The sequence below is a fragment of the Rousettus aegyptiacus genome, unplaced genomic scaffold (assembly GCF_014176215.1).
Source record: "Rousettus aegyptiacus isolate mRouAeg1 unplaced genomic scaffold, mRouAeg1.p scaffold_m13_p_3, whole genome shotgun sequence".
In the NCBI taxonomy this organism is placed as follows: Eukaryota; Metazoa; Chordata; class Mammalia; order Chiroptera; family Pteropodidae; genus Rousettus; species Rousettus aegyptiacus.
In genome coordinates, this window is record NW_023416306.1 from 120,897,735 (window position 1) to 120,924,976 (window position 27,242).

The 27,242-nt window shown below is 32.9% G+C and overlaps 1 protein-coding gene across 2 annotated transcripts; it reads right to left on the reverse strand.

Moving 5' to 3' along the window:
* On the reverse strand, positions 1–27,175 carry COPS2 (COP9 signalosome subunit 2). Of its 2 annotated transcripts, none has more exons than XM_036239364.1 (13): positions 27,102–27,175; positions 16,605–16,718; positions 15,848–15,925; positions 12,145–12,270; positions 10,140–10,229; positions 9,937–10,014; positions 7,874–8,048; positions 7,218–7,396; positions 7,067–7,119; positions 4,345–4,442; positions 3,140–3,222; positions 2,573–2,631; positions 1–1,937 (listed from the first exon to the last, which is right to left on the reverse strand). In XM_036239364.1, the coding sequence occupies exons 1-13, from the start codon at positions 27,153–27,155 to the stop codon at positions 1,793–1,795; spliced, it is 1,332 nt and encodes a 443-aa protein (XP_036095257.1). In that variant the 5' UTR covers positions 27,156–27,175; the 3' UTR covers positions 1–1,792. The 2 variants fall into 2 exon arrangements, with proteins under 2 accessions (XP_036095257.1, XP_036095256.1); XM_036239363.1 differs by having other exon boundaries at positions 10,140–10,250.
* Between the last annotated feature and the right edge of the window lie 67 nt (positions 27,176–27,242).

The window sequence follows — 27,242 nt, forward strand, 5'->3', positions numbered from 1 at the left end:
TTTTATATCTTAAATTTTTTTATTCCCTACCATAGACATTTTGTCTTTCGTTTTTTTTCGTTTTCTACAATTTCCAACTTGCACCTGTATTTAATACTGCTTTAATCTGCTGAAGACATTAACTGATTGCTTTCCTAAATCTAAGGATTATATAGTTTTAGTATAAATATATATCACATATTTTCGTAAAATTTTGACAAAACCGAATAAGCATGCCTTGTTCTAAGTCCATGCTCCTCCCACTGTTTATAAAATCTGATTTAATGATCAAAAATTCTTGGTTTCATTCTTCAGTTACAACAGTCTTCCTTCTGAACTGCCACTCACTTTTTACATAATAACAAGCAATAGAAAAACCAAAGAAATTATCTTAATCTTAGTTCTTCCTTTTGACACTATAAAATAATGTGAATTTTTTTTTTTTTAAATCAAACAAATACATCCAAAACTCAATACATTCAAATGAGCTGCGTTTCTTTTAAGGTAGTCACCTTGGCAGGCCACAGTTCATTCTCTTAACTATGCTACCACAGCTCAAAATACCTTTAAAACTCTTTTGGGATCGCCTTCAAAGCTACTTGCATACTTTTTAGGATTACCTCAAAGATTGATTGAATTTTTAGAAACTGTCAAAAGTCATTTGGTGCCAAATAATGGCAATTATACAATTAAGGTTGATAATACTTAAAAAAAAACAAAAACAAAAACAATGTGGATTCAAAAGTTAATAATGTCTGTGACTTAGATTAGCTCTGAATGCAATTCTAAAAGAGCAAATCCCGAGATTTTGAGCAATGATAAATTGCTGGAATTAGGAAATAATTTTCCAGCATGATCGCTATGCAAGGTAACATTCATTTAGCTGTCTATGTTCTGGCATATTTGTTTAAAGTGAACATTCTGAGAGTTAGAATTAATTCTCTTAAAAAGTAATATCATTCTTAAATTTTTTTAAAATTCCTTTTAAGCATCACTGTCAAAGTAAGTACTATGCAAGTGTTTTGTTAGAAACTAGTTCTACTTACTTTATCAATAAAGACTTACTTTAAAAACTTGGAAAGCAAATAAACTTATCTGCTCCCAGTCTTTTTAAAATCGTTAACTGAAGATAAACTTTGAAATTTCTAAGGTACTAAAAATCAAAACAAAAACCCCAAGTGTAATAAAAACACATCAAGAACCAAACTACAATTTCTGAGCTGCACTGTTTATTTTGCTGCTTGAAACCTAAGTGACAGTATGCCACTATAATTATGGGGTTTCATCTAAACCTTTACTACACTGCAGGTACAGAAATATACGGACACATTTTTGGAGAACTGACATTTTGCAAAATGCAGCAAACATTTTAATTTATACATGAGAAAAGGAAGTGTTCAAAAGGGTATGCATTTCAAGTTATTGCAGGTTATTTGTGAGAGAATTTCTGCAGGTAAAACATGTTTAAATTTAACCAACAGTAGCGTGTCAGTGTATTTAAAATCATGACAAAAATCTTCTCTCTGGTCATGTTGCCCATGACAAATTACTATGATGTTGTATGTTTAGGGCAAGATGTCAATACAGCATAAATCCCATGGCATTTTGGTTTTCTTCTGGAGATTAAAGCTGTTTTTCTTGGGATAAATGCAGTAGCAAAACACAAACCAGTTGATCAAAAAAAGCACTTCTGCCATAACTCCAATAATTTTCAGGACACATCAACCGACAGTAGTTTTGCCATTCCCAGTTCTTTTAAGAATTACATCTCTGCACTGTTGCCTTAAGTACGTCTGTAAAAGCTTGTTCTCTGTTAAGCCAGTTTACTGACTACGGCCTGGTTGAGAGAATTTAGCTGGTTGGTCCATTTATCTAGTGCAGTATATCGGGCACCACCCCTCTTCTGATGATCCAGTTCAAGGAGCTGGTTGACTTGATCAATTCGGCCATGAATAGTGCTGGAAATAAATAAAAGAAGACATGTCTACAAACTATTTTCACTAAGAATATCTTCTAGATTAATATTTCATAATAATAATAATAATATTATTAAATAATATTAATAAATACAAAAGAAAAAATTGCTGCCTACATTAAGTGACTGAGTTCAGGATTAATTATAACATTCGTTATTTTATTGAACTCTAGACATAAACCAGATTTCAGCTACCTTTTATCAACTTCACTGAACCAGCAGGCATAGACTTACCCAACTGATCAAAAGCAAATGTAATTTATGAAGTTTTAAATAACACACTGCTTTTAAGAAAGATAATTTCAAAACTATTGTATACCATACCTTATACATAAGAAATACTACTCATTAAATAATTCTCTAGCTGCATATGGGGCATATATTGAATGAGAAATCCTTCTTAAAAACTACTTAGAACTTTTTCAGAGATCATGTGCTTAATATCCTCATTCATCAAAAACAATCACAAAAACATACATACATATATATCTTTTAATAGAAAATCATAGCCAGAGGGTGCTTTTTATGAAAAATCAAGAATTCACCCTCTACCTTTGCCTTCAATATTCAAACTTTATGGTCCTAAACATAGTGATAAAAAAATAGCCAAGTACTTACTTATCCAATATGCACTGCACCAGCAAGCTCTCCACATCAGCTACATCTATGTTTAACTCCTAAGACAAAAGACTCATTATAATTCTACTAATTAACTTATGTTTTTATATAAATAATTATTCTGATTTTAAATTCATTTATACCTCTTACAGGTAAATTAATGAATAGAAAATTTAAAAGAAATTTCATTATCACTTCAAAATATTTCTGAGAACACAGGTCTGATATATTTAACTTTTTAACTTTTAATGTATATTCCTATTCCTACCACAATTATATTATGGTTGGAGCTACCCCTTCATCAATTAAATATTTTAGCCAGTATTTTCTCTTCTATAATTTCTCCGAGGTTGAAAGAATCTTTAAAAAGAAACTGAATGATCTTTCATTCTCTTTTCTGTTAACTCAATTTATACCAAGAAAACAGAAAAGTTTACATGAAAAGTGAGGGCCTTAAGTTATGCTATACTTAAGAAATGTTACCACATTAGAATTGTTCTTTAAATGAAAGGTATACTGCATCTATAATTACAAATGATAAATATTACAATCCATGAATATGAGTACCTTAGAAATAAAAGGAATATGTATTCTTGTGTAAGGCTTAATTAATTTTATAAGCACTTGTGTTCTGATGTTTCGCAAAAGCTCTGAAAGAAAAGACAAAAAATAAAATACATTTGCATTCAATAGTTTCTATATATTTAGGAACCATTATGTACTTCCAAATCAAATTAATTACCTATATTATTTGTCTTCTCAAAATACTTCTGTCTGTCTGGCAAGGACATAAGATATTTGGACCTAAAAATATTTGGGTCCAATAGATGCACAGCATGATTACAGGCTGCGTCTCCCATAATTGCTCGTACTGTGATTTTGTTCATACTGTGACACTACCTAAAACATCTCCCTGCATTCTCAATAAATCATCATTTCCTCTACATTTAATATATTTCAAGAAGCTCTGATTTACACCAGACAGATTGTGAAGTTCATGCATAAAGCTTCTACATTTTTCTATATTTACAAAGTGCAGAATCATTCTAGGTTCATATAAGAACTTTAAAAATTCCTGTTGAATGAAAGAGAAAAAAGGTGGGGAACAAAAAGAACATTACTTCTAAAGTATTTTTTGGATTTTCTTAATGCATCTGGAATTTAAGTATAAATGAGTTGTTCCAAACAGTCATTTAGAAACTCTCTTTAACAGGTTTCCACTAACACTGTTAGAAGAGGCCCCAGAACAAAGGAATGATTGTCTTTGTGAATCCAACAGAACTGTTAAAAATCTCACACATTTACTGTTACAATATTAGCTTACCTTTCAAAGTAAATGCATCTCAGCACTATCTATAGTGGGCCGTTTTCCAAAGCTTTTGTTACTTGTCAAAAATAAATCCTAAAAATTAACTTAGAATCTAAGTATTGGTAATAAATATGCAACAATAACTAAATTGGTAAAAAGGTAAATAGGTAATTAATAAGTACAAAATAATAAAAAATAAAAAGGTAAAAAGGACAGCCACCTTAAATGAAACAGACATCATGTAAGAATTTGATTATGTTAACAACATGGTATTGGGTAACGATATCTTTAAAACATCTTTATAATTTTAGGGAATATTCTATTCCATGACAACATTTAGAAACATTTCTATAGTTTTCCATAAAATGAAGGAAAACTGCTTAATTCTACTCAGTTCCATTAAGAAGCACTGTTTGACAGTGACAAAGAAAGTAACAGAATTCAGTTAGCACAAAGAATATACCTTCAATGTGTTCCCTTATGAAAGGATCATCCATGATGTTGCTGTGATTTGTTTTCAGAATCTTTTCAAATTCAGTGATGTCATTATTCTGATAGGCACTAACAGAAAAAGAAAAGTATATTTTTTGTCAAACATGAAGTCATGTAAAATCAGATAATCCAAAGAGCCTGTTTCTCAATTTTTATATGCAAAAATCTAAATTATATTATAGTTTCTATTATGGAAATTAGAGTTACACACACATCCTTCTGCAAATAAAATGAATTTCATTTTTCATGTTTTTGGTTTTATTAAGAAAAGATTAAGTATATCTTTTGAGGTTATATATTTACACATAGCTAATTTAAATCTTAGTATTGTTAAGAATTGGCACCAGTTTAATAACTGGTTAATGCTTGATGCTTTCAAATTCAATTGTGCATTTAATCTCTAAGAAACCAAGTTTCATGCATACTACTGTACAAAGGAGTTTGGCCTCGTCTTTCAAATAAGACAGTATACCCTTTCTGAAGGTTATTCAGAAATATAGCTTCCTAATTTTTTTCTTCTAGAGAGCTACCAGCAATTGCCAAAACCTTTCAAAGGGAACACTGATTCCTAATTTTCTCTAGGCTGAAAATTCCACTGAGCTACATAGCAGAAAATCATATCAGTGGTGGATCATTAGTGCCAAATGGGCCACATGCACAAAGTGGAGAGTGATGGACCCTGCTGCAGAAGGCCAAAGGCTGATTTATGTTCATGATTTTCTGAAGTGTCTACTACCTACACCTGAAATAATTCTGTAAGGAACTATGGGGATTGCTAAAGGTGCTGAGAAGGAAGAAGCCAACCTTCTGGATATGGCACCACTGTCTGCTTTATATGTTAGACATATCATCAGCCATTCTGCACGCCCTCTGCTGTGCTTCCATCTGTTGGGTCGCAATGTAACTTCATGTTAGGGGCAGGTGATTCAAGCGCTTCAACAGGAATTATTTTCCTCTAGTCTGCTGGCAACTGACTAGGAAGATAAAATTAGGAAGCATTACTTTCTTACCTACCCCAAATGTATTATTGTAATATACTACAGGAGGATATATTCAAGTAGTGAAAACACTTGCACACATGTGTATTTTAACCAAGAGACATTCTTCCACTATTCATGTGGCTTAAAAAAAAAATCTTATACAAACTGTGGGACATCATAAGCCACTTGATTTGGTCAAAATTTACCATTTTAAGTTTCTGAGATCTGATATAAAAGAGATAAAGTAAATATATAAATATAGCTATTACTTTTTAAAGGTCTGATAAATCAGTTCTTTAATCCACTTTAATCAACTAACCAATTTAATTTAGGTGAATGTCTAGGGCAAACTTTCCCTCAATTTTAAGAGTTTTAAAAGTTTAAACTGTTACTTTAGCACTTTAACTTTATAAACAATTTTTTAAAAGTATTATGAAGTTAATTAATTTCTAACCAAATCATCTTTTAATTATGTGGCCAAATGTGGATGGAACAAACTGTTTGAAACAAAGATGGAGAACTCTCTTTTCATAACTAAAATCAACTTACTTCAGCAAATATGTATTAAATAGGTTAAAGAAATACACAATAAAGAAACTGATTTTTTTAATGTTGCAGTTTAGGGTTTTTATGCCTTAACCATTCCTGGTTCCTGTAAAACAAAACCATTATTTTTTTATAGCTAAAATTGTTTCCTTAAAAAAGAAAACCTAACTTGTAAAAATTATAGCCAAGCAAAAACAAAGGAAACTGAAGACGTTTTACATAGGAAGTTAAACAATATCATGAAAAAGCCATTTTCTCTAAGTATATAAAATTTATATGTAGGTAACTCATAATTTATAGTATTTTTTTTTTTTAAATGAAAAAGACAAGAGAATGCCTGGTCATCTAAATTATCTACATATATCCACAAAAAACCTCTGTACTATGTTCCTACCTTTGTACTATGTAGCTACTCTTCCTGCCTTGGTATACTCAGTTGTATAATCTAAAACAAAGGACCTGAAGAAATGTAGTAAGTTTCTCATATTTTTCTACAAAGAAAGCCCATTAAAGCTTAGGCTCTATTTATTCCTGGCACAGAGGAAAATTATTCTTGCTCACTGATTTCTTTCGCAAAAACAGGCCTTCTTTTCTATTTTCCGCTTGGTTTTATCTGCTATAATTTTGTTTAATATTAATTATGGTAGGTTTTTCAGTTATTAAACATCATTAATCATATCTTTCTCCATAGAAGACATCATAAATCTTTGGGTTTCTTGCCAGCATGACCTCTGTTACTCACCTCAGAAAATTATGAGGTAAAAAATTTTTAAATTATTTATCTTGTCGATTGAGAAAATGAGTAAAGAAATTGTCTTAATAAAAATTCTCGACTTATGTGAACCAAATCATAATTTCATTTTAAATTAAGGAAGGTAGAAACAGTAAATATTGTGAAATTAAAAAAAATCTATAATCAGTTTTCTACTGAAAAACAGCACACACATACAGATAAGAAAAAGCAGCTGTTACTTTATAAAATCTTGTAACTGAGAAAAGCAGCAATAATGTTTTTATCTTCAGAAGATAAAATGTTGTTTCCAGTATTTAGTATATTTCAACCCAAAATACAAAAGAGTAATTGCTGAGAATTAACAGAATTCTGAAGTTCTCCCCTTTATTCGCTGCTTTAAGGAAATTTACCTTAACTGAAATATAAAATCTTACCTTACTAAATTCGTCATTGCTAGAATTTCTGGATCATTTTTGTACGGTTTGGCCTAAATATAGTAAAAAAAAGAATTAACTATGTATATGTATGAAGTTTACTTCAACGAAAGACAGTTGATAGAAATTAATAATTAGAGCACACGCATACCTCCTGTGAGTCAAATGGATTTATTCCCGATTTCATCAGCATATTTGCTAAGACCAAATATTTTAAGCAAGTGGTTCGTCTTGGACTTCCTGATTCATCATAATTCTTAAAGGCTTCAAAAAAATCAGTGTGTGCCTTTTCAAATTCACCTTCTCTCAAGTGCATTTTACCACCACATTCTGTAAAGAATAAAACAGGAGAGGAGAACATTTTCAGTTCTGTAATAACACAATTGAGTACTTCATAGAAATCAAATGGAAACTATTTCAATGTCTTCCGGTCTTTTAATTCTATAGCATGGATAGTACTAGCCCCAGGGTACATACTTTAACTCTAAAAAACAAGTTGTTCATTAAGCACTAGCCAAACAAGCATTTGTAGGTCTTTTTTCTCAGCTGAAGTAGAAAGTAATTTTATATACACTATTGTAATTCTAGAAGTTCTGATGAATTTTCTACCAATATCTTCACTGACATAAATTTTACAAGACTACAAATCATCCTAATTTTTTTCTAAGACTATGTTATTTCACTGACTTTCTACTTTGCTAACTATTTTTATTAAAATAGAAACAACCTTCAGAGTCAGTCAGTTATATGAAATGATACCTTGATTTCTTCCCATGACACAGCCCACCCTCTGCAAATCAAACTTGCCTCTGATGACTCCCATGATCAGTGGATGAGGGATGGCAGACTTGATGTGAAGTGACTGTTCGTAGAGTGCTTTAAGTTTTTTGTTATTTTTCTGTGCCGTGTACATCTGAATTTCCAAAGCATATATTTCTAATAACTGTGTACCCTTTTTTAGGTCATCTTCTCCATCATCAGTCTAGGAAAACAAATAATGAGCTTTAGTCAAGATAGAATTCAGAGTCAACCTGGTAATTTTTATTTGAGTCAGCCCAAGAACCTTACATTTATAATACTGATTATGTGTAAAAATTGCACTACAAATTTTAATTAAGACTAGAGTCCTAAGACACTACCCTTAAGAGTTAAAAAGAAACCCACACATTCTTTGTACTTTCTAGTCATTCAATGAGAAAAAGTGGCTAGAGGTATACTTTCAGCGTACAAAATGTTGTAATGCTTGTTTTTATTGAAGAGGTTAGTTATGGTCTTCCCAAATCTTCGTGATCTCTTTAGAACCACTGATTCAATCAAAAAACACTTCCTGAGTACTTTTTTTATGCCAGGCACTGGGTCTACCTTGGAGAAATAAATAAGCCAATGTTTCTGGCTTCAAAAATTCAAAATATACGAGAAGACCAATCTGTCAACAGATAAATTATCATATAAACGCTTCTAGTTTAAGCGTAAAACAGTGCCTTAAAAAATGGAAAAGAAAGGGACTAACTCTCTTGGGGGATGTAGAAGGAATAACAAAAGTGGTGACATTTGAGTTTGACTTTGAAAGATGACCGAAAGCCCTCAAAACGCAGGCCAAGAAAAACAGTATATGGTCAACAAGTCAGATAGTCATAAATATCAAACATTGACTTATACAAAGCCAAAATTTATTATTTATTTGATCTTCCAACTTAAAATTTGTTTAGTTATTCACTAATAAATAAGAATAAAGAATAGAAATATGCAAGACAATTTGTACATTCAGATTATCATGCATCTCTGCTATACTATGTTATTTACAGTCCAGATAGCATTTTCCTTATGTACTAAAATAAAGCAAAACTTCTCTAGAGGGCTTTTTCATGTTCCTCATATACCCACTGTAAGACCCTCTTCCATTCAGAAATAGCTTCTCTACCATTTCTATTTCATGCGGAAGTGAACTCATTTATGCATTAGACTAGGGTTTCCTTAGAATGTGTAGATAAGAAACAATTCATAAATGACTAATTTGCTTTGTAAAGAAAAACTATTATAAAATGTAAACATTTTTCTTGTTTTCAAAACTAAAAAAAAGGCAAAACAAATAAATATATCTGTGGGTGTTTAATTTAGAACATTTTCCTAATCCACTTTCATTTGCAGAAATATATATAATTTAAACAATAGTACATGGTTTTGGAAGAGATTTAACAATTTAAAACAGTTTTTCCACATAAAATTTAAACTAATATCAAATAACTTATTGATCAAGACAAAAAAGGAAATGTAAAACTATAGCCCACAGTCAAAAAGTTATAGAGGTACACACAAAATTATAGAGGTCTAGATCATTTGGCTATTCAAATTTAAATTAATTAATTAAATATAAAACTCAGTACACCTCCGTCACACTAGCCACCTTTCGAATGCTTATTGACATGTAGTTAAACATCATATTGGAGAACAGATACTGAATGTTTCTAGCACCACATGAACTTCTACTGGATAGCGTTGTTATAGGGGATTCATCCATTATGAACTAGAATATAAAATATCTTCATTATATATGTCTACAATATCCTTTCCAATTTTCACAGGGCACATAACTAAATATGAAAGACTTACTCTTAGTATTAATGACTGGCCTGTACATCCGTTTATTGATACCTGTGCCTCTATACACAAAGATAAGCACTGAAATTAAGATTAAAACAGGAAGAAATGCAATTCTCAGAAAAAATGAGCTTTTTCCTAACTAATTTTCTAAATTTTATTTTTGAGATAATGCATGAACAAAAACACCCCTAAGCAATGTTTCAAATACAATTTTTTCTTGATGCTTTTTATTATGAAGAAATGTTAATAAAAAATTAAGGAAATGCTACCTGGCAGGACTGATGTAACTGGCGTAAAATTTTTTGAAGCTTTCCATATTCCTCTCGTTCTAAATATAATTTCCCAAGCTGTAAAAAAAGAAACTTATTAAAATCAAAAGATTTCAACGAAAGGTGTGCATCTTTAGGACAGTTTACTGAGGACATCCACCCACTCTTCAAAAGAAAAAAATGTAAGTAATTATAATTGTTACCTTTGTGTTTGTCTTAAACCACAGTCTATCATTCTTAGCATCTTTCAAAGCTTCCAGTGTTGTTTCATAGAATTCCTGCAGTAAATCCATCTGACATAAAAAATCAGAATTCTATAATTGTAAACAGCAAATTTGTACCTGTTAATAAAGTTAATTTGAGCAAACTAAAAGTGCATCTTTGAACTTTCATACACTATGATACACTATCATCTGTATTTTACCAAATGTTTGTGACAACCCACAAAATTAACAAAACCTTAGCAAAATAAGACCAAATTTACAAAAGATAAGCCTTAAGATCTATCTTTATGTGAGCTTTTAAAAATAAAAACCAGAAAATATCTAATACTCTAATAGTACAGATTTGTCCTTTCCAATCTATTAACTCATTTTTTACTTAATGGAAGTAAATGACATGTACGTAGAACTAGTTGTATTGTTATTAATAACGTCTATCTTATTTTCTCAACTCTTATTTTGTACATATTATGTGACAAACACTAAGCAAGCTGTTAAAGAAAAGAATTAGAGTAAGCTTCTTCCTTCAAAATTCTCCTATAAATGTGAATAATTAACTGAACCACACAGCTTTTAAGTTACTAGGAAACTGTTGCCGTTGGATGGAGGGAAGAGTCTAGCAAAATGTTTGCTCTGTCTAACCACCACCGATTCACCAATCTGAGTGTGACTTTTTTTTTTTAATGATTTTTATGAAATTACTGATTGTTCTGCATTATGATAAGTTCCCCTGCCCAGCCTTTTCCCCATACTTCTGGTCCTGCCTTTATTTGAATACCTGATTTTCTAGAGTCTACTTAACTAGATCAAGAGGTAACAGCTATGAGAACAGGAAAGTTTGATACTTTCAAAAATAGGCTTTCTATTTATTTGTAACTGTTGATGGCACACCGAATAAGTCAAGTGCCCAATATCTATTCTTACTTTCAAATGACAAAAAGCTTACATATAAAACATGAAGCAATATGCAATTTTGAAGTTTTATCATTACTAATCCCGCCCAACATGTGACATAACATTTTATAACAGTGTACCAAAATGTTTTGATTCTTGTCTGTCTGTAAATCTCAGAAAACATTTTCCCACTTCAGAAAAGCCCCCTGATACATAACACCTCTAGAAATAGTGCCATTAAGTGCTAATGTTCTAACAAACATGAAAGTTTATCTTCTATTCCATTACATATATTTTTGATAGAGTAAAAATAGTAAACTGAATCAAGAAATAAAAATTACACCGAAAAAGATGGAATGAAAGAGGCTGATTTTGAGATGAACATTTTTATTATGAGTAAAAAAATTATCAAATTTTCTAAGAAATACTAAATGATATAGAAAATACTTGTTGTGATCAAATATCAGTGTATGAAAGCTGAAACTTTCGACTATGTTGCTTAAAAGACTATAAATAATCCAATTAAAAATTATCTTAGCAATAAAATAAAATCATCATCACTCCCAAAGCCCACTGTAGTTTCCTCATAATCAGCCCTTCCTTTCATTATCCATCATTCACCCAATTCTTTATAGAAGTGTTTACTGAATACCTGGTGAGTAATCCCAATCATTAACTATGTGAGTATAGGTTCTCCTCTCAAGAATCTTTATCTAATCAAATCTACACAAATGACCTATGATTCACACTGTTAAGTATTTAAATAGCTCATGATGACTAGCAGAAGTGGTAATGGAGTTTATTAGAAGGAACTGTGATAGAAACTAAATGGGAATCTAATATAAAAAACTGCAAAGGTTGTATGTATATTACGTTAGTAGTTGAAGATATTATTTAAAGAGATTAGAGTTATTACCTTTTAATTATATAATACCATACTCAAGAAAATAGTATTCCCTATATTAAATATTATAACTAGCATAAACACTTGAATAGAACGTCTAGGCTTTAAAATAAAAAAAGAACAAAACACAAAGCCCTTAATATAAATAATAAACACAGTAAGTACCAAGAGGGAAAAACAGAATCTAACCTGTTTAGAAGTGGAAATATAATCAAGAATAGAATTAATGGATTTTTCAGAATAATTTCTTGTGACTGCACTCCGAATATAAGTCAATAGTTGTTTATATCTGTTCATCATTTCTGGAAAATTTGTCTGTGATAGAAAAAAGGCATTATTAGATACTTATTTATGTAATAAAATATGCACATGATTAAGATTGCACAACACATTTCTTTAAATCATAAAAACTACTAAAATATTCATAGACTAAAAAAACATAAATTAATCCAATTTTTCAAATAGCTTGGGTACCAACTATGCAAGTATCAGCTATATTCTCTCCCCAAGCTTTCTAACAATAGTTACATGTTTCTAGTCTCCCTAGTACTTATTGGCTGGCTCTGAGTTACGCTGTGAAGTTAAAGAATCTCAAGCCCAGGTACTCATCCTACTATCAAAAGTCCTCCCATCTAAGGCTCTACTCAAAAATAGATGTAGCTAATATTGTTATTCCTTGCAGAATTATTTGTAATACTGTGGTTATTCCAGGAAATACAAAAAATCTGAGGAAATAAAAGACTACTAGTGAAATATCCAGTACATAAGTATTTTGGTGGAGGAAGGGTCTATCATCTCTCAAAGTACATCATGAAAATCAACTGAGTGTAACCATATAACCTGCACTTACAGTCCCCATCATCTGCAACTGTTGTTAGTTCCTCTTGTTACTGGGTTCTCTACTTTTAACCAGAGAAGACAGAGCACTGGCAAATATAATGTCTTTTTTATTCACTAATAGAATGTATTTTTCTTAGAGTGAAGTATAAACTGATGATACAGATCATTTTCCTGCTGATAACTATGTCCTCCTCTGGGATACAGCATGAGGAATGGAAAAAGAAAACACGGGAAGACTATGAAACCTTCTTAGCAAGAAATGAATTTGAAAAAAAGAAAACAGTAGTAGGGGTAGGTGGGAAAAAATGGACAGAACAATGGAAAAGGCAATATATATCAAGCTACTTTTGTTTTTAAGTTTGCCAGTTCCATGTGGTGGTAAATAATAGGTATCATTCTTTCAGTAAGCTGCTAAAACCCAAGTTACAGAACTTATCTTTTGGCAAAAGGAGAACCAGAAATATGACTGTCCCAACTTTGAGATTATATCTTGATATTGACATAGGATTTTAACAAAAAGATTTTGAATGTTTCCTCATGCTGTAATAACTTTAAAGCTCACTTTTCAAAAATTATGTTACTGTAATTAAAACTGAGGAAAGATTAAGTAAATTGATTTTATCTACAGTGAACATGGTGAACATGCAGAACAAATGATAATGAACCCTTACAACGTTTTACTGCCCAAAACCACTATACAGCAACATGGGCCCTACTACAAACCAACTAGAAAATGAGTGGGGGTGGGGTGGGGGAGGGGAGAAATGGAAGCTGAAATTACTCTTGTAAACCACAACTTATGCATAGATGCTGTAGAGCAAATAAAATGTAAGGAGGAAGGTAGGAAACATAACATACAATACAAATAATCCTTCTCTTTACTTTCTTCCTATGTTGGCTCAAGGTAAAATGGTAAAATCAAGTCTTACGGGTAGCACATGTTTAAATAGGCTCAAAAACTAAACCACTCAGTATGTTAAGACATCAGATTTCTATAGGGTCTCTTGGTATTATCATAGAAGCTTAAGAGCTGAACATTGAACATTGGGCCTCTAAGGTCACTATAATAGTTAAATCAAAATAGCCGTCCCTTGAGACATCTGATACTTCTTCCATAACCCTCTAATTTATTAATTTAAATATAGCCAATATTTATGTTTAACATTTTCACATAAAATACATAAAAAGAAACCACAGGGGCTTTGTGCAACACAGAGATACTTTGAAAATATCAGAGGAGTAGAACTAGAAAGGGTAAATGCAACACAGATATTTTTCCTTCTTTAACTATATTTAAATGCAATATACAATATACTTAATAACATTCAGCATGTTTGAAAAGTCCTGATATTTTGGGGGGAAGAAACGAGCTAAAATACTTTGTGGACAGTTTTTGCAGATGTCATGGAGGGCCCTGCCTATTGAAGGTGCTTGAGGATGCCAGAATGAGTACAAGAAGAGCAGGATGCAAGATTAGTGGAAGTTAACTAGAAAAAGGCACTAGTCAATTCAGGGAGTTCAATTTCAGACAGAAGGGATAATGAAGCTGAGAGAGGGGGGGGGGGGGAGGGGAGAAAGAGAGAAAATCTGGTAAACACAGAGACAGGGAAAAAGAAAATGGTAACAGATTATCAGCTATCCTTCCATTTGTTCCATTTGCCATAGAGACAAATGGCTTCTCTCTGCTAATCTAAATTCCACTTTATCTTTTTCTCAAAAGTTCCTTTACCCTTAGTGATATTAAGATTAATGTCTGTACCTAGTCCTCTCATTTACTATTTCTTTTTCCTTCCACTTTTCCCTTGCATTATCAAAGAGTGGCAATTCTAGGAGTACAATGTTATGACAATTCCAGCTTATCTATGAGTTCATTCGAAAAAATTTTTTTTCAGTATTTACTGAATGCCAGCCACTATTATTGGTGCTAGGAACACAATGGGGAGTAAATAAAGTCCTGCTTTTGTGGAACTTATAACCTATGGGGATGGGTGTGGCAAGGGTGACAGAAAGGTAATAAATAAGTAAACGGATCAAGTGGTAATACATGTAAAAAAGGAAAAACAGCAGGATAAGATGAAATTAAGTAATGATGGGAAAGACGCTATTTTATACAGCAGTGGTCAGGGAAAGGCCATCCTGATACATGTTGACATCTTAACAAAGACCTGATCGAAATAAGGAAAAGAGCCATATGGCTACCTGAGAGGAGCATTTAAGGCAGAGAAAACAGTAATTACAAGCACGTAGGTAGGAGTGTGCTTGGGATGACATGAGGAACATTAAGGAGGCCAGTAAGGGAGAGAATAGAAAACAAGATCAGAAAGGTAGCAAAAGGTGAGCTGACACAAGGCATTATAGGCCATACTAAAGATATGGATTTTATTGAGGTGACCATCACAAGATTGGAGCAAAGGAATGACATAATCCGACATATTTTAAAAGGATCATTCAGCTGCTTATAGAGAATTGACTAAAGTCGGGCAAGAATAGAAATAAGGAGAGCAATTAGGAAGCTAGTGAAATAATCCAGGTAAGAGATGATGTTGGCTTGAACCAGAGGAGCAGAGGCAGAAACGCTGAGTAGTAGTCAGATACTGGATATATTCTCAAGAGATATAAAGCTACTTGGATTTACTAATGGATTATTGTGGGATAAGAGACAAAGAGTCAAAAATAATGCTAAGGTTTTGGCCATAATCAGTGAGGAGGAACTCTTTGTAATAAAAAAGTAAAAATTTAAAACGCCAAAATAAAATTAAATAGTCTGTGGAAAAGTCACTCTATTAATAATGCAGCCAAATACTGTCCATGTTTCTAAAGGATCAGTTTTCTTCAAAAAACTGAACAACAAAACAAAAACTTTGTAGGCTATGCAGAATTTCTCTTACTCAGTATTACTGTAATCACAAATAAAAAGTAGGTGAAATATGGAAACACATCAAGAGTTATTTTAAGGCAGTAGATACATATAATGGTATTTCATTGCCATGAGATTTTTACCTACAGAATTTATTTAATTATTAGTTTAGTTCCTCTCAAAAACAAATCTTACCAACTTGAAGTTAATCTTAATCATTTGTTTCAGTGCTTTAAATCCCCATTCTCCTTTTTCACCTTCAAGTTCCAACACCTAAAAAAAGAAGAGATTTTTAGTTTAATTTAATTCTGTTACTTTCTAATAATACTCAATGTCTGTTTTGTATTTTACATTATATACATAAAAAATATTTCCCTATGAATTCCACCATTTCTCAATGTCATTTTTAAAAAGCTTAAAAAAAAAAGAAAACAAGACTTAAAACACTTAAGGCTATGTTTAAACTTATTTTGAAGTTCCTTCATCGGAAGATTAAGAACTACTTTTGATTATTATACAGTCCTAGAAATACTTTTTTCCCTCTGAATAATCCGTTGGTAAGAATAACTCAAAAGTATATCAGTAGTCAAGAAATCACACTATTTAATAGTGAAACCACACCTGTGATCTGTTCCCAAAAGCACAAGATTGCAGGGATAATACCTATTGACCATCATGTTGGTTCTCCTTCTGCCAGAGCCATACTAGCTCTTCAGGACAATGGCCCTGTCTTATAGATAGCTTGACTGGAAAAAAAAAACAATAGGATAGCCCTTTAGAAATATTTGCTTGTGCTGCAGAATGCAAACTTATTTTACAGATTATCACTAAGTCTCTAACACATATTTCTGAGATAAAATCACTTGGAACTTATTCAATCTAAGACATTACAAAAAATACAAAACAAAACTTGAAGAACAGAATCAATCAGAAAATAAATAAATAAATAAACCTTTTGGAAACTGCTTAATGCTGCTTTTGGGTCATCTTCCTTTAGTGCTTTAGAATTATAGTACTGATTTTCCAAATCCACATTTGGCTCGGAGTTACTATCTTCAGAGTATTCCTGTGTGTTGGAAAGAAAGATTATTAAAATGAAAAAAAAAAAAAAAAAAACCCAAGGAAAAGAAACCCATACATTGCACTATAAATAGTAAATACTGTTAAGAGGGAAAGAATCATACATTTATACAAAACAAAACAACTTTGAATATATAGATAAAATGCCCTAAATATTTAACTATTATTTAAAAAACAAAGGGAAAAGGCAAAATCAAGTGGGTAATATAGAATTATTTTTTTCATATTAAAACTACAGTTTCCATAGAACCAAAACGAAAGCAAAAGGCGAAGAAACAATATTCATCAATAATTCTCAATTCTGTAAATGACCTTTTGTTGGTCATGGAATCTGAGAAAAATCTACATAAATGCTAATTATTTATTTTTAGTTCCATAATCTTATTTTCTTTGCTCCCTAATTCTAAATTCCATTATTCTAACACATTCCAAATACTAAGAATGATAATATACGATATATGGCAAAGTAGGGTATTGCTAAATATAAGTTAATAAGAATATGTGTCTTATGTGCATTCCATATTACTCAATAGCTGTTCAGTTATATTACTGTACTTTAACTAGCTTTATAACAAATCAAAATTTTAAAAAAATTATATAATTTTAAGTGACTTCATCACATAAATTCAGTTCCTAGTACTGAAACAATAACGCAGAAAGGAAAATTGGAGTAACTATTTTGTGGAGTGGTCAGTTCACAGGTATTCAATTTAATGATGAGAATTATAAAATACACATGAATTAGTATAATAAAAATTATTTTAGGAAGATACAAGATTTCCTTCAGCTACAAGTCATTACAAAGGGCAAGTTTATGTTAGATTAAGGATAGTACCTGAAAGTAAACACAAAAAGACAAGAACGGTATTTTAGAGTTATTTCAATTAGTTTGATACATTTTTAGAGATATGTATGAAATTTATTGAATACATTTTTAAAGAGATATTTATGGAAAATTATGTAATGTTTCATAAAGGCACAAAAACGAAAAGAGGCATACTGAAGGGTAGTGTAAGAAAGCTCAAAAATACATAAACACAAGATGAATTTTTCCAGTGACCCACAAATGGAGGGGGATGTTTAATGTTAGCATAAATCCACTTTATCTGACCACAGTGGCTTTATAATGTACGCCCTCTACAGGATAATTATTTTCTAGTGTAAGGACATGAAGCACTGTTATTTGAGTATCACAGATTTAAGTTTGGGAATTCAGTTATGTTTAACATATGAAAATCCTTTCGAACACTTCTCTTAGGGATAAGATCAAATTTGGGGTAGTGATTAAATTCCATAATCACTCTTTTGCTTCTTAATCCTATCACCTAGGTTTGACTACAATGAAACTGATCAAACTGAAAAACAAATAAAGAATGAAAAGTCAACTGTACATCAAATTACACTGAGCTATGTTATAAAGGAAAAAATGGGTTTGCCTGCAAGACAAAATGGAAGAGTAGAGAGAGAACAGGAGATACAAAACAGCATAACAGGAGGTAACTGAAGAACTAAAAGCAGTCATATTGTTGGAACATAAAAAGTTGTTATTGATTCCACCCTTTGACATAAATCTCAAATCTATCCACTTCCCCCCTTCTTTCTGCCACCACCCTAGCCTACCAAGCCACTTTCATCTCTCCATAGACTATAATAATAGCTTTCCTATTCTCCCCTTCACCGTTTAAGTTCCAATCTTCTCATGGTAAGCAGCCAGAATAACCTTCATAAAATGTAAAATCTCAAAAATGGCTTCCCATTGCTTTAAAAATCAAGTTAAAAATTATTGAAATTTGATTTTCCACTATGTATCCAACTGTATCTCCTACCAAACTCCTCATTCATTTTGGTGCAGCCACTCTGGCCTTTCTCACCTTTTTATGTCATTCCCTACTCTTTCCATCTCTTTTCATCTGGTTAACTACTGCATATCATTACAGCTTAAGTGTCAACTCCTCAGGGAAAACTTGTAGTAAAGGATGATTGCATTAATACCTACTCTACACCTTCAGAAATCATTTCTTCTCTAGTTAATTGTTCAATAATATAAAAGAATGGCTAGCTCAACCAGAAAATGATTTTTTGCAATCCAAATTTTCAGAGTGCCCTCTAAATCTGGAAGTAAGACTTTTTTGATTTACATCTATTCCAAAGTCTAAGAATCTGGACTCTTAGTCAAAGTCCATTATTTTTGCTGTCTTATCCCATAACAGTTTAGAAAAAACTAGGCCAGGATATGAAAAGAGGGAAGTAGAACCTGGAGGGTACACATGATGGTAGTGTAACTGGAAGACAAATGAGTCCCGGGCTCGTGCTGCCTGTGACGCTCAGCCAACAGACTGACACAGAAGTTGGGCTATTTAGAATAAGTGTTTATTGTCAGAACACCAGTGATATGAGAAGGCAGCAGGTTAACACCTTCAAAAACTGCCTTGCCTTCGCAGTCTGGCTTAGGGTATTTAAGCGAAAATCTGGCCATTATTCTAGAAGCTACGTAGCAGTTCTGGGGGGTCTGTTATGCTTCACGGAGCCATTCCTCTCTAACGACATGGTCCTCCGGTGGCGTTAGTAACCCAGGAACAAAGATGGAAGCAGTCTGGAAAGAATGCTAGACCAAAAGGATTGTGATCAGTAAACATAAAGGTATTTAATCATAAGTTTCAGGGCAACTTTCTATGACAGGGGCCGTTCCAAGCTATAGGTCAAGCCACTGGTGACAATCTATTGTTAAGCTAGAGAGCAAGGCAAAGTGAAGTCAGGGATGCTGTGAGACTTCTACTACAGGGGTCCCAAATGGGCCTTTCTTCAGTAGTAGGATGTGGAGCTGCCAACAAAGGGAAAACTGAAAACAGTATTTTAGGAATTAAAAAAGTTAACTTCAATTACCTGGAAATTACCAAACTAATTACACCATTGTTGAAGGCCGGAATCATTACATTTCCTATCATATCTAGCACCGTGCCTTGTTATTCAATCACTGACTGCCTGTTATATAGTACCAAGATTGGCTACCTGCAACTTCGGGGACCTGGCTGGCTCCATATTAATATTTCCAAACTTTATATGTTAGAACTCCCCAAAATCACAATGACTGAGATAAGACTTAATCTAGCCTTCAGCATTTTGTGAATATTTTGTTTTTTCGTATTATATGGAATAAGAGGTGGAAATGTATAATATTTTTGGCATAATTGTGATCCAACTCTTAAATGTCATTGCTTAAATTTATAAATACATGAGATTGGTACAACCGATATGTTACTGATTAGCTCCTTATAATTAGGCAGTACCTTGGTTGTGGTCTGCAACACCAGGTTCATATGGTTTGAAACAGCCTCCATGATATCATTAACCTGTCTGTGGCTCAGTGACTCACACCATCAATACAAGCTGTGTACTACAGCAAACCACTCTTCATTTATTACACTGCAATGATTTTTTAAACAATATTTTAAAAAGTCTTTAGAATAACTGTTTAGATATCTATTATTGATATTTAATGATAATGATCTTAAGTGTATACAGGCAATTAAGTACTGCTCAAACAAATGCAAATTAAATCTTTCCCTTCTAGCTACTCACAGAAAGAGACAGATATGCAAAATAAAACAGTGATATAACAATAAAAGCAATAACAGACACACCAGGTACAGTGGCAGCTCAAACAGGAGTAATCAACTACACTTGAGTGAGTTAGAGGAAGGAAAAGTTACCCAAACTAGCTCTGAAAGTATGAATAAGTTGCCAGGGATAGTGAAGGGCATCTGAAACACAGCAATTAATGTGAACAAAGGCATGGAAGCTTGAAATGGCATTGCATATTTGGAATAATCATGAATAGTTTGATTGGGCTGAAGCACAGGCTGTGTGTAATGAGTCAATGAAAGGTAAACTGGGAACAAGACTATAGAAGGAATTTAAATCAAATGGAGAGCCATTAAAAGATTTTACAGGGAAATAATGAGATTTGTGTTTTAGAAAGAGAACTCTGGGAGCAATGAAGTAGCCCACTGGATACTCTTTAACCACAGTCTGCCCGAGAGATGATGAAGGCTTATTTCCAAGTAGTAGGCTATGGAGCAAGGAAGGGGACAGAATTAATACAGAGGATATCAAGTGATGTTAAGAATGTAAAATAAAAAGAACCCACAACATGGGAACACAATAAAGACAAATACGACTATCTCTAATGACTACAGTGCCATTAGTCAGAATAGGAAATAAAGAAAAAGTATTAAATGGAATTCCTCTATGTCAGATGAATAGAAACTATAATTTATAAAAGTTTAAATAAAATGTTTTTTAAAAGAGAATCTGAAATTTTAAGCAATATGTTAAAAATGCCTTAAAAAACAAAAAATTTCACAATATATGAAAAAGACACAAGCACTTAAAGATGTATATATATAAAAAAATGAAGTTCATAATAGTTCCAACCTAGTTATATAACAACTGACATCCTGATATCTTCCCAAAGCAATCTGTGATCCATCCACATCACCCAAATCTATTTTTCCTTTCCCAGACATGTCACGCAATTTAAAACTTCTGCTTTGGCATAAACTATTCTCTCTGCTAGGCATTCTAAACCACCACCCTTTCAATGAACTTTCCACTTTTCCCCTATGATGTTCCCTTGCCCTAACACTCTTGGAAAATGTATTTCTCAAGGCTTACCTTGTAATTATTTCTCTAACTCTTCTAAGCAAAATAAATTTTCTCTTTAGTCAAGTTGGCATGCGTGTCTCTAACACAGAGCCTTGTGTGTAGTATGTTGTTCCTATTTCCCCTCACCTGCCCCGCCATGAATTTCTCAAAAGCAGGAACTTTCTCTTATTCATCTTGGTATCCCCAGAGCCTGGTATATTATAAAATGCTCAGTGTTAGCTTAATTGAAATGAAAAGTGGGTGAATGTCCCAAAATAACACAACACATAATAGTCAGGGGGCAATTATGACTCTATGTCAGAATGTAGTCCTGGCTGAACAGGGTCAGTTACACAATTCATCTATTTATTCCTGTGTCTGTTGCCAACAGAAGTCTTAAGAAATGCGCTCTAGGAAAACTCACTATTAACAATGTTTCCCAAGCCTTGACGATGGCTAGACAACTGTACCAGACGCTGGGCACACAAAGAGATAAAGGGCAATGTCCCATTATTCTTAAGCACTCGATATAATCCAAGTCCTAGGTAGTCATTTGTGATTTAGCCATTCATAAACTTATCAAAACTTTAAAAAATTTCACTCAAGTTAATGGATTCTAATTCGTCATCTATGGTGCAAAGTAGAATATTCTTTTATTTGTTCTAAACTTTCAGTCTTTGAATTAAATTTTCTATAGAAACATCATAAAAGTTATCAGATTTGGGCTCTAATTTTGACTCCCCCACTAATTTATGGATTATAAGTTAACAGTTCTGAAATTCTCAAGAAAATGAACTTATTAGTCAGATAGTTCCAAATAAAATCAGCATTATTTTAGTTTGATAGCCCAATTTATTTATCGAACCTGACTTTGAATATAATTTTTGACATCTACAAAAAGAACAAAATCTGGCTACAGCTGAAATTTAAAAAAAAAAAAAAGCTGCACATGGTTTATAACAGCAAAAAACTACAGGCCAAATTCTTATCAATAGAAAACTTGTTAAACAAAGTATGGCGTATCTACATAATCAATACAGTTATAAAAAGAAGTAAGCTGTTTAGATACTTATATGAAATAATTTCTAAGGTAAATTAAAAAGGAAAGTGTAGAACACTATATATAATGCTACATCCTGTTTAAAAAAAAGGGTAAGGGGACAAATGCATATTTGGTTGGTTACCTATGGAATAAAACAGGAACTGGGCAAATGGGGAACAAAAATGGAAAGTTGATTTTTATACTTTTGAACCATGTGCATGTATTCTCTATTTTAAAAAGCTAGATGCTTTAGGTTTTGAAGACAATTCTATAAGAGGAACTCTAAAAAGTCCTGAGCAAAGACAAAATCACTTTTGGTCTCCCAAGATCAAAGTGAGATTTTTGTTTATCATTTGCACCTTGTAACCTGCACCCTCTATTCCCAGCAATAAAAGTAACATAGGTTTTACTGTGAAAGGTTTGCAAGAAATAAACAAATTTTAATTTTTCTGACACTTTTCAGATTTTCCAAACAACTTTTCTATATTTTTCCCACTCGACAAAATAAATTTTATTCCCACTCAATAAAATTGTAACACAAATTACATTTAAAGTGGATATCCATTCACTCTACGCACAGCATTAGTAACTAACCCTTCCCATCCAGGTGAGGGTTTTCAATTACAGTGTCCCGCCCACAGAGGAAGGCAAGCAATTCATCTCCCTTTCTCAGTTGAGAGAGTGGTTCACAGAAGGCCACAGAGACCTAAGCCGCGCAGGTCAATAAAAGTACTTCTAGGATTTCTCTGTTAGAGCATCTTCTTGTCTTTGGGATTATAACCCTAGGAAGATGCCAAATTAAGCCAACAAAGTGAGGAAAGTAGCCCAGAAAGAGAGACACAGAAAGAGATGCAGCATTATCACCTGAGCCCATGAATCCAGCCATACTTATACTTCCCGGTGATGTGAGCCAATATATGCTCTTTTTTAGCTTAAACTAGTTTAACATGTTTTCCTGTTCTTTATCCAAGAGGTCCGACCAATATAGTTTATCAAAAGTTTTTCATATTGTTGAAAATTCTTTAGAAGCATTGTTTGAAATGCTGCTATAACATTCCATTACATGAATATACCATAACTTATCTCTCATTACTTCATTAGTATTAATACTATTAGTATTCTCTTACTATTGATAATTTGGGGTTTCCAATTATTTACAATTAAACACGTTTCTTTTAAAAGCCTCAACTGCAAGATCAAATTTCATCTTCATGAAGACTGCAGAATTCCAAATATGTGTGCCAGCATAGAAAACACTGGCCCAGACTTATAAATTGTATACTGTTTGAAAATCTATTCTTAAAGATCCCCACATTTTGTCTGTCAAGCAGTAAGTTACTAGGGAACAATCTCAGAGGAAAATAATCTATAACTAGCTCCTTATGTGCACAATCAATGACAAATGAAACCTTTAAACACACAAATACTTAAAGTTATTTTTGCCCTTGTCCTATATTAATCTATCACTTCTTTCTCAAATGATATTATATATTCTGTTCACATCAATTAAAAATATTTTTTAAAAATGGAAGATAGTGTTATTTTTTAATTTGCTAAACCATGTTCTAAGGTCCTTTATAACATGAGAAACTAAAGGTCAAGCCATCATTTGTGTGATCTTGTTAAAATGTTGATAGAGATTCTGTAAGCCTTCCTACAGCTAAGACATCTCTAGCCTCTCAAAAAAAAAAAAAAAGTAGGTAAAAAAGAATTAGGGTATTAAAACTACTATATACTAAATCAAGAAAAATATTAGTGAACATTCATTAATTAATCACAATTATGAGCCTGACTAGGGGAATATAATCAGGCTCACAGATTGAAAATATATTTAACCAAGCGGAATTAATCTACCTTTCTGACAATTTCTCCCCCTTACAATACATTTCAATGCAAATATACAATGCCCTACCTATCGCAGAATCTATTAAAGAATAACTTTTGGTATGAAGTCAATCTGTTTAAAATCTTTTTTAAAAAGATTAGAAATACTAAGCAACTTCATATTAAAATGACTGGAATTACAATTAACTTATTACAATTAACTTAATGAATAGCACTACAGTTATTTAGTATTCTTAGATCAGCATATAATCTATGACTTTGTAAAATTAGCACTGTATTAAAAGACACCGACCAGGACCATCTCCTACTTCTCCATTCACTGCCACATAAATTCCTATGCTTAAAAAATGCCTGCTTCTGCCTCTAATAAAAGTCAAAAAGATCTTCAAAGAGCTCAAGAACATTAAAGTTCTTTTACGTTTGTTTCTTCTTTTTTAACAAGTTTGTTCTCTTTTCTGTTAGACTTTGGGTACAAGTCATTATTACTTTCTTGGATTAGAACAGTATAGTTTTAGAAAAAGATTTTTACTTTTCCCAATGGTATCCTAATTACCTATTTTCAGTAGACTGGGTAAGAATAATCTGTAACTTAGGGTATTAAAATTTATCAATAGACAACCTATAAAAGATATGCTGAATATATCTGTGGTCAGAAATCTTCATGCTTTAGTTAACATTTTGACTAAATGAGGTGATAGCAAATTTCCAACAAACGATAAATTTTTAAATAAAAAAGTGACGTTTCCCTAAAACAGCAAGTCAATTCTGTAGACTCTTTAAACACCAAGAACAAACAAAGACCCAGGCAAATGACTATTAACAACAACAACAAAAAGACAACCCAAAACTTCTCTTTTGGCAACATGTAAGCATGAAATGGGAAACCAACCTCTTAATCTTTTTTCTTTTTAATATATAATCATTTATGGAAATTAACTAGGAAAGTAAAAGATAAATTACTAAATAAATTTTATGCCACCAAAAGAGTGTGACTATTAGTAAATGGAGCATAAAAGCTTTTACTTCTTGATATCTGTTTGGGAATCCAGAATGGTATCTACATAAGAAGATATGGGGAGGACGACTATTTAACGAAATGCTGGGGGAAGTTTTTTCATTTAATTATGTAGCAGTGTAAAATCTTACATTTTTTGGCTAATAAATTAAATTAAATTAATAAATTTAAAAAAAATAAAACTATATGTTGAGCTTTATATTGTATATGGTGTAGGCCCTAAAAGGCTAGAGAAACATAGTCAAGTTAAATGACTATGTTTTAATTAAAATTCTTGCAAAAAATTGAGTACTTCATGGGACAATAAAATTCTTATTGCCATTCATTCCTACATTACATTCTTAATAATGACCTTTAAGTTAACCATAGTGTTAATAAGTCATGTATGGTTGCAGTAAACTATTGTTTAATAAAGATAAGCAGAAATATTGAAAAACAAGCTAAAAATACAAACATACAAAAGTACCTGTAATATAAAGTATGTAATAAATAAAAAAAACATCGTGAGTAACACATTCTTAGTGAACTGAAGGCACTGCCTACAACTGGTTTGGTTTGCACAAACTAAAATGGAAGGCAGAAATCATAGCTACTAGCAAACCCTACATCTAACTTTAGGAATTATCAAAACCTCTACTATGACTTTCAGGTAATAATAAGCACTTCCTTCTCCCCTTTGAAGATGTGCTTTCTTTTAAAATGGAAATATAAATTGAAAATGACTTTAAAAAGAAGTTCTGCACTCATTACAAAAAGATAATTAATATCTTGAGACTCTCTGGCACTTAAAATAAAAGAGCCAGACTTCCCTAAGCATTTATTTCAAAACTTTATGATACTACAGCATCACTATAACATGCATGAACCATGCACAATAACGGCCCAAAACAAAAGAACAAAATTGACGTTAATTCTTGGTCCAGATAATTTTTCTTAGTTCCTACATAGATAATATTTTTGTATAACAACCTAAAATGTGAGTGAATTTTTAAAAAATTGTAAATCTGTTCATAAATTAAACCTTGAATATTTAAAAATCACCACTCAGCTACATAAATTCATATATTTCAACACTGTTGATATTTTTCACTTTCAATACTGGGAAATTTCTAAGTCAAGAAAAAAGCCACTGGGTTCAATCCACTTATTTCCCTCTCCCCCCACCAAAAACAAACAAACAGCAAAACCTCCTCCCCAGCTTTTCTCTTAAAACAAAACAAATAGTCCAACTACTTTTTTTGGAGCTATCTTTCCTTTGAATTCTCCACCGCACCTTCACCTTAAACCAAGAAGAGCCCCAGACAAGACTAACCTATGTTTCCAGGAGACTCACAGTGGTGTTTCACCGTCAGGTCTTGGGGCATCAGTAAGGCCCCCAGTTTTCAGACCAGTCTCCCAACAATTAGCACAAGATTAGTTCAAGAGTGAATAAGAGGGGCCGGGAATGCTGGGCCCGAAAGGGAAGAGCCAGGGCCTAGACCACTGCACGGTCCCCGAGGCGGCTCGCGCGGTAGGGAGGTAGGCGGCACCGAGAAGCGGACGCCAGAGGCCAGGGATGTCCATGTAAACCAGGAGGCGCTCAGACTTGGAGCGCAATGCTAGGGACCCCCTTCGCTGCCTCATTTACCCTCCCATCCCCCATGCTGGAGAAGCGGGGCCCGGGCCGGTGAGGGAAGGGGGAGGAGGTAAACCCGTCCTGTCACTGCACCGGGAGCGGCTGGAAGGAGCACATGTTCTACGGGGAGAAGTCGCAGCCGCCCCTGCCCCGGCCTCTAAAGCCAGACACCACCTCCAGCCCCAGAGGTCCGTCCCTTGCGCCTCACCAGGTCGTAGTCCTCCTCATCATCGCACATGAAATCATCCTCCATGTCAGACATCTTGGCCGGGCGGGGGGGAGGGGGAGGAGAAATTGGAGACAACCTCCTCCCACAATCCTCCGCGGCTTAGAGACGTCACTCCCAGCT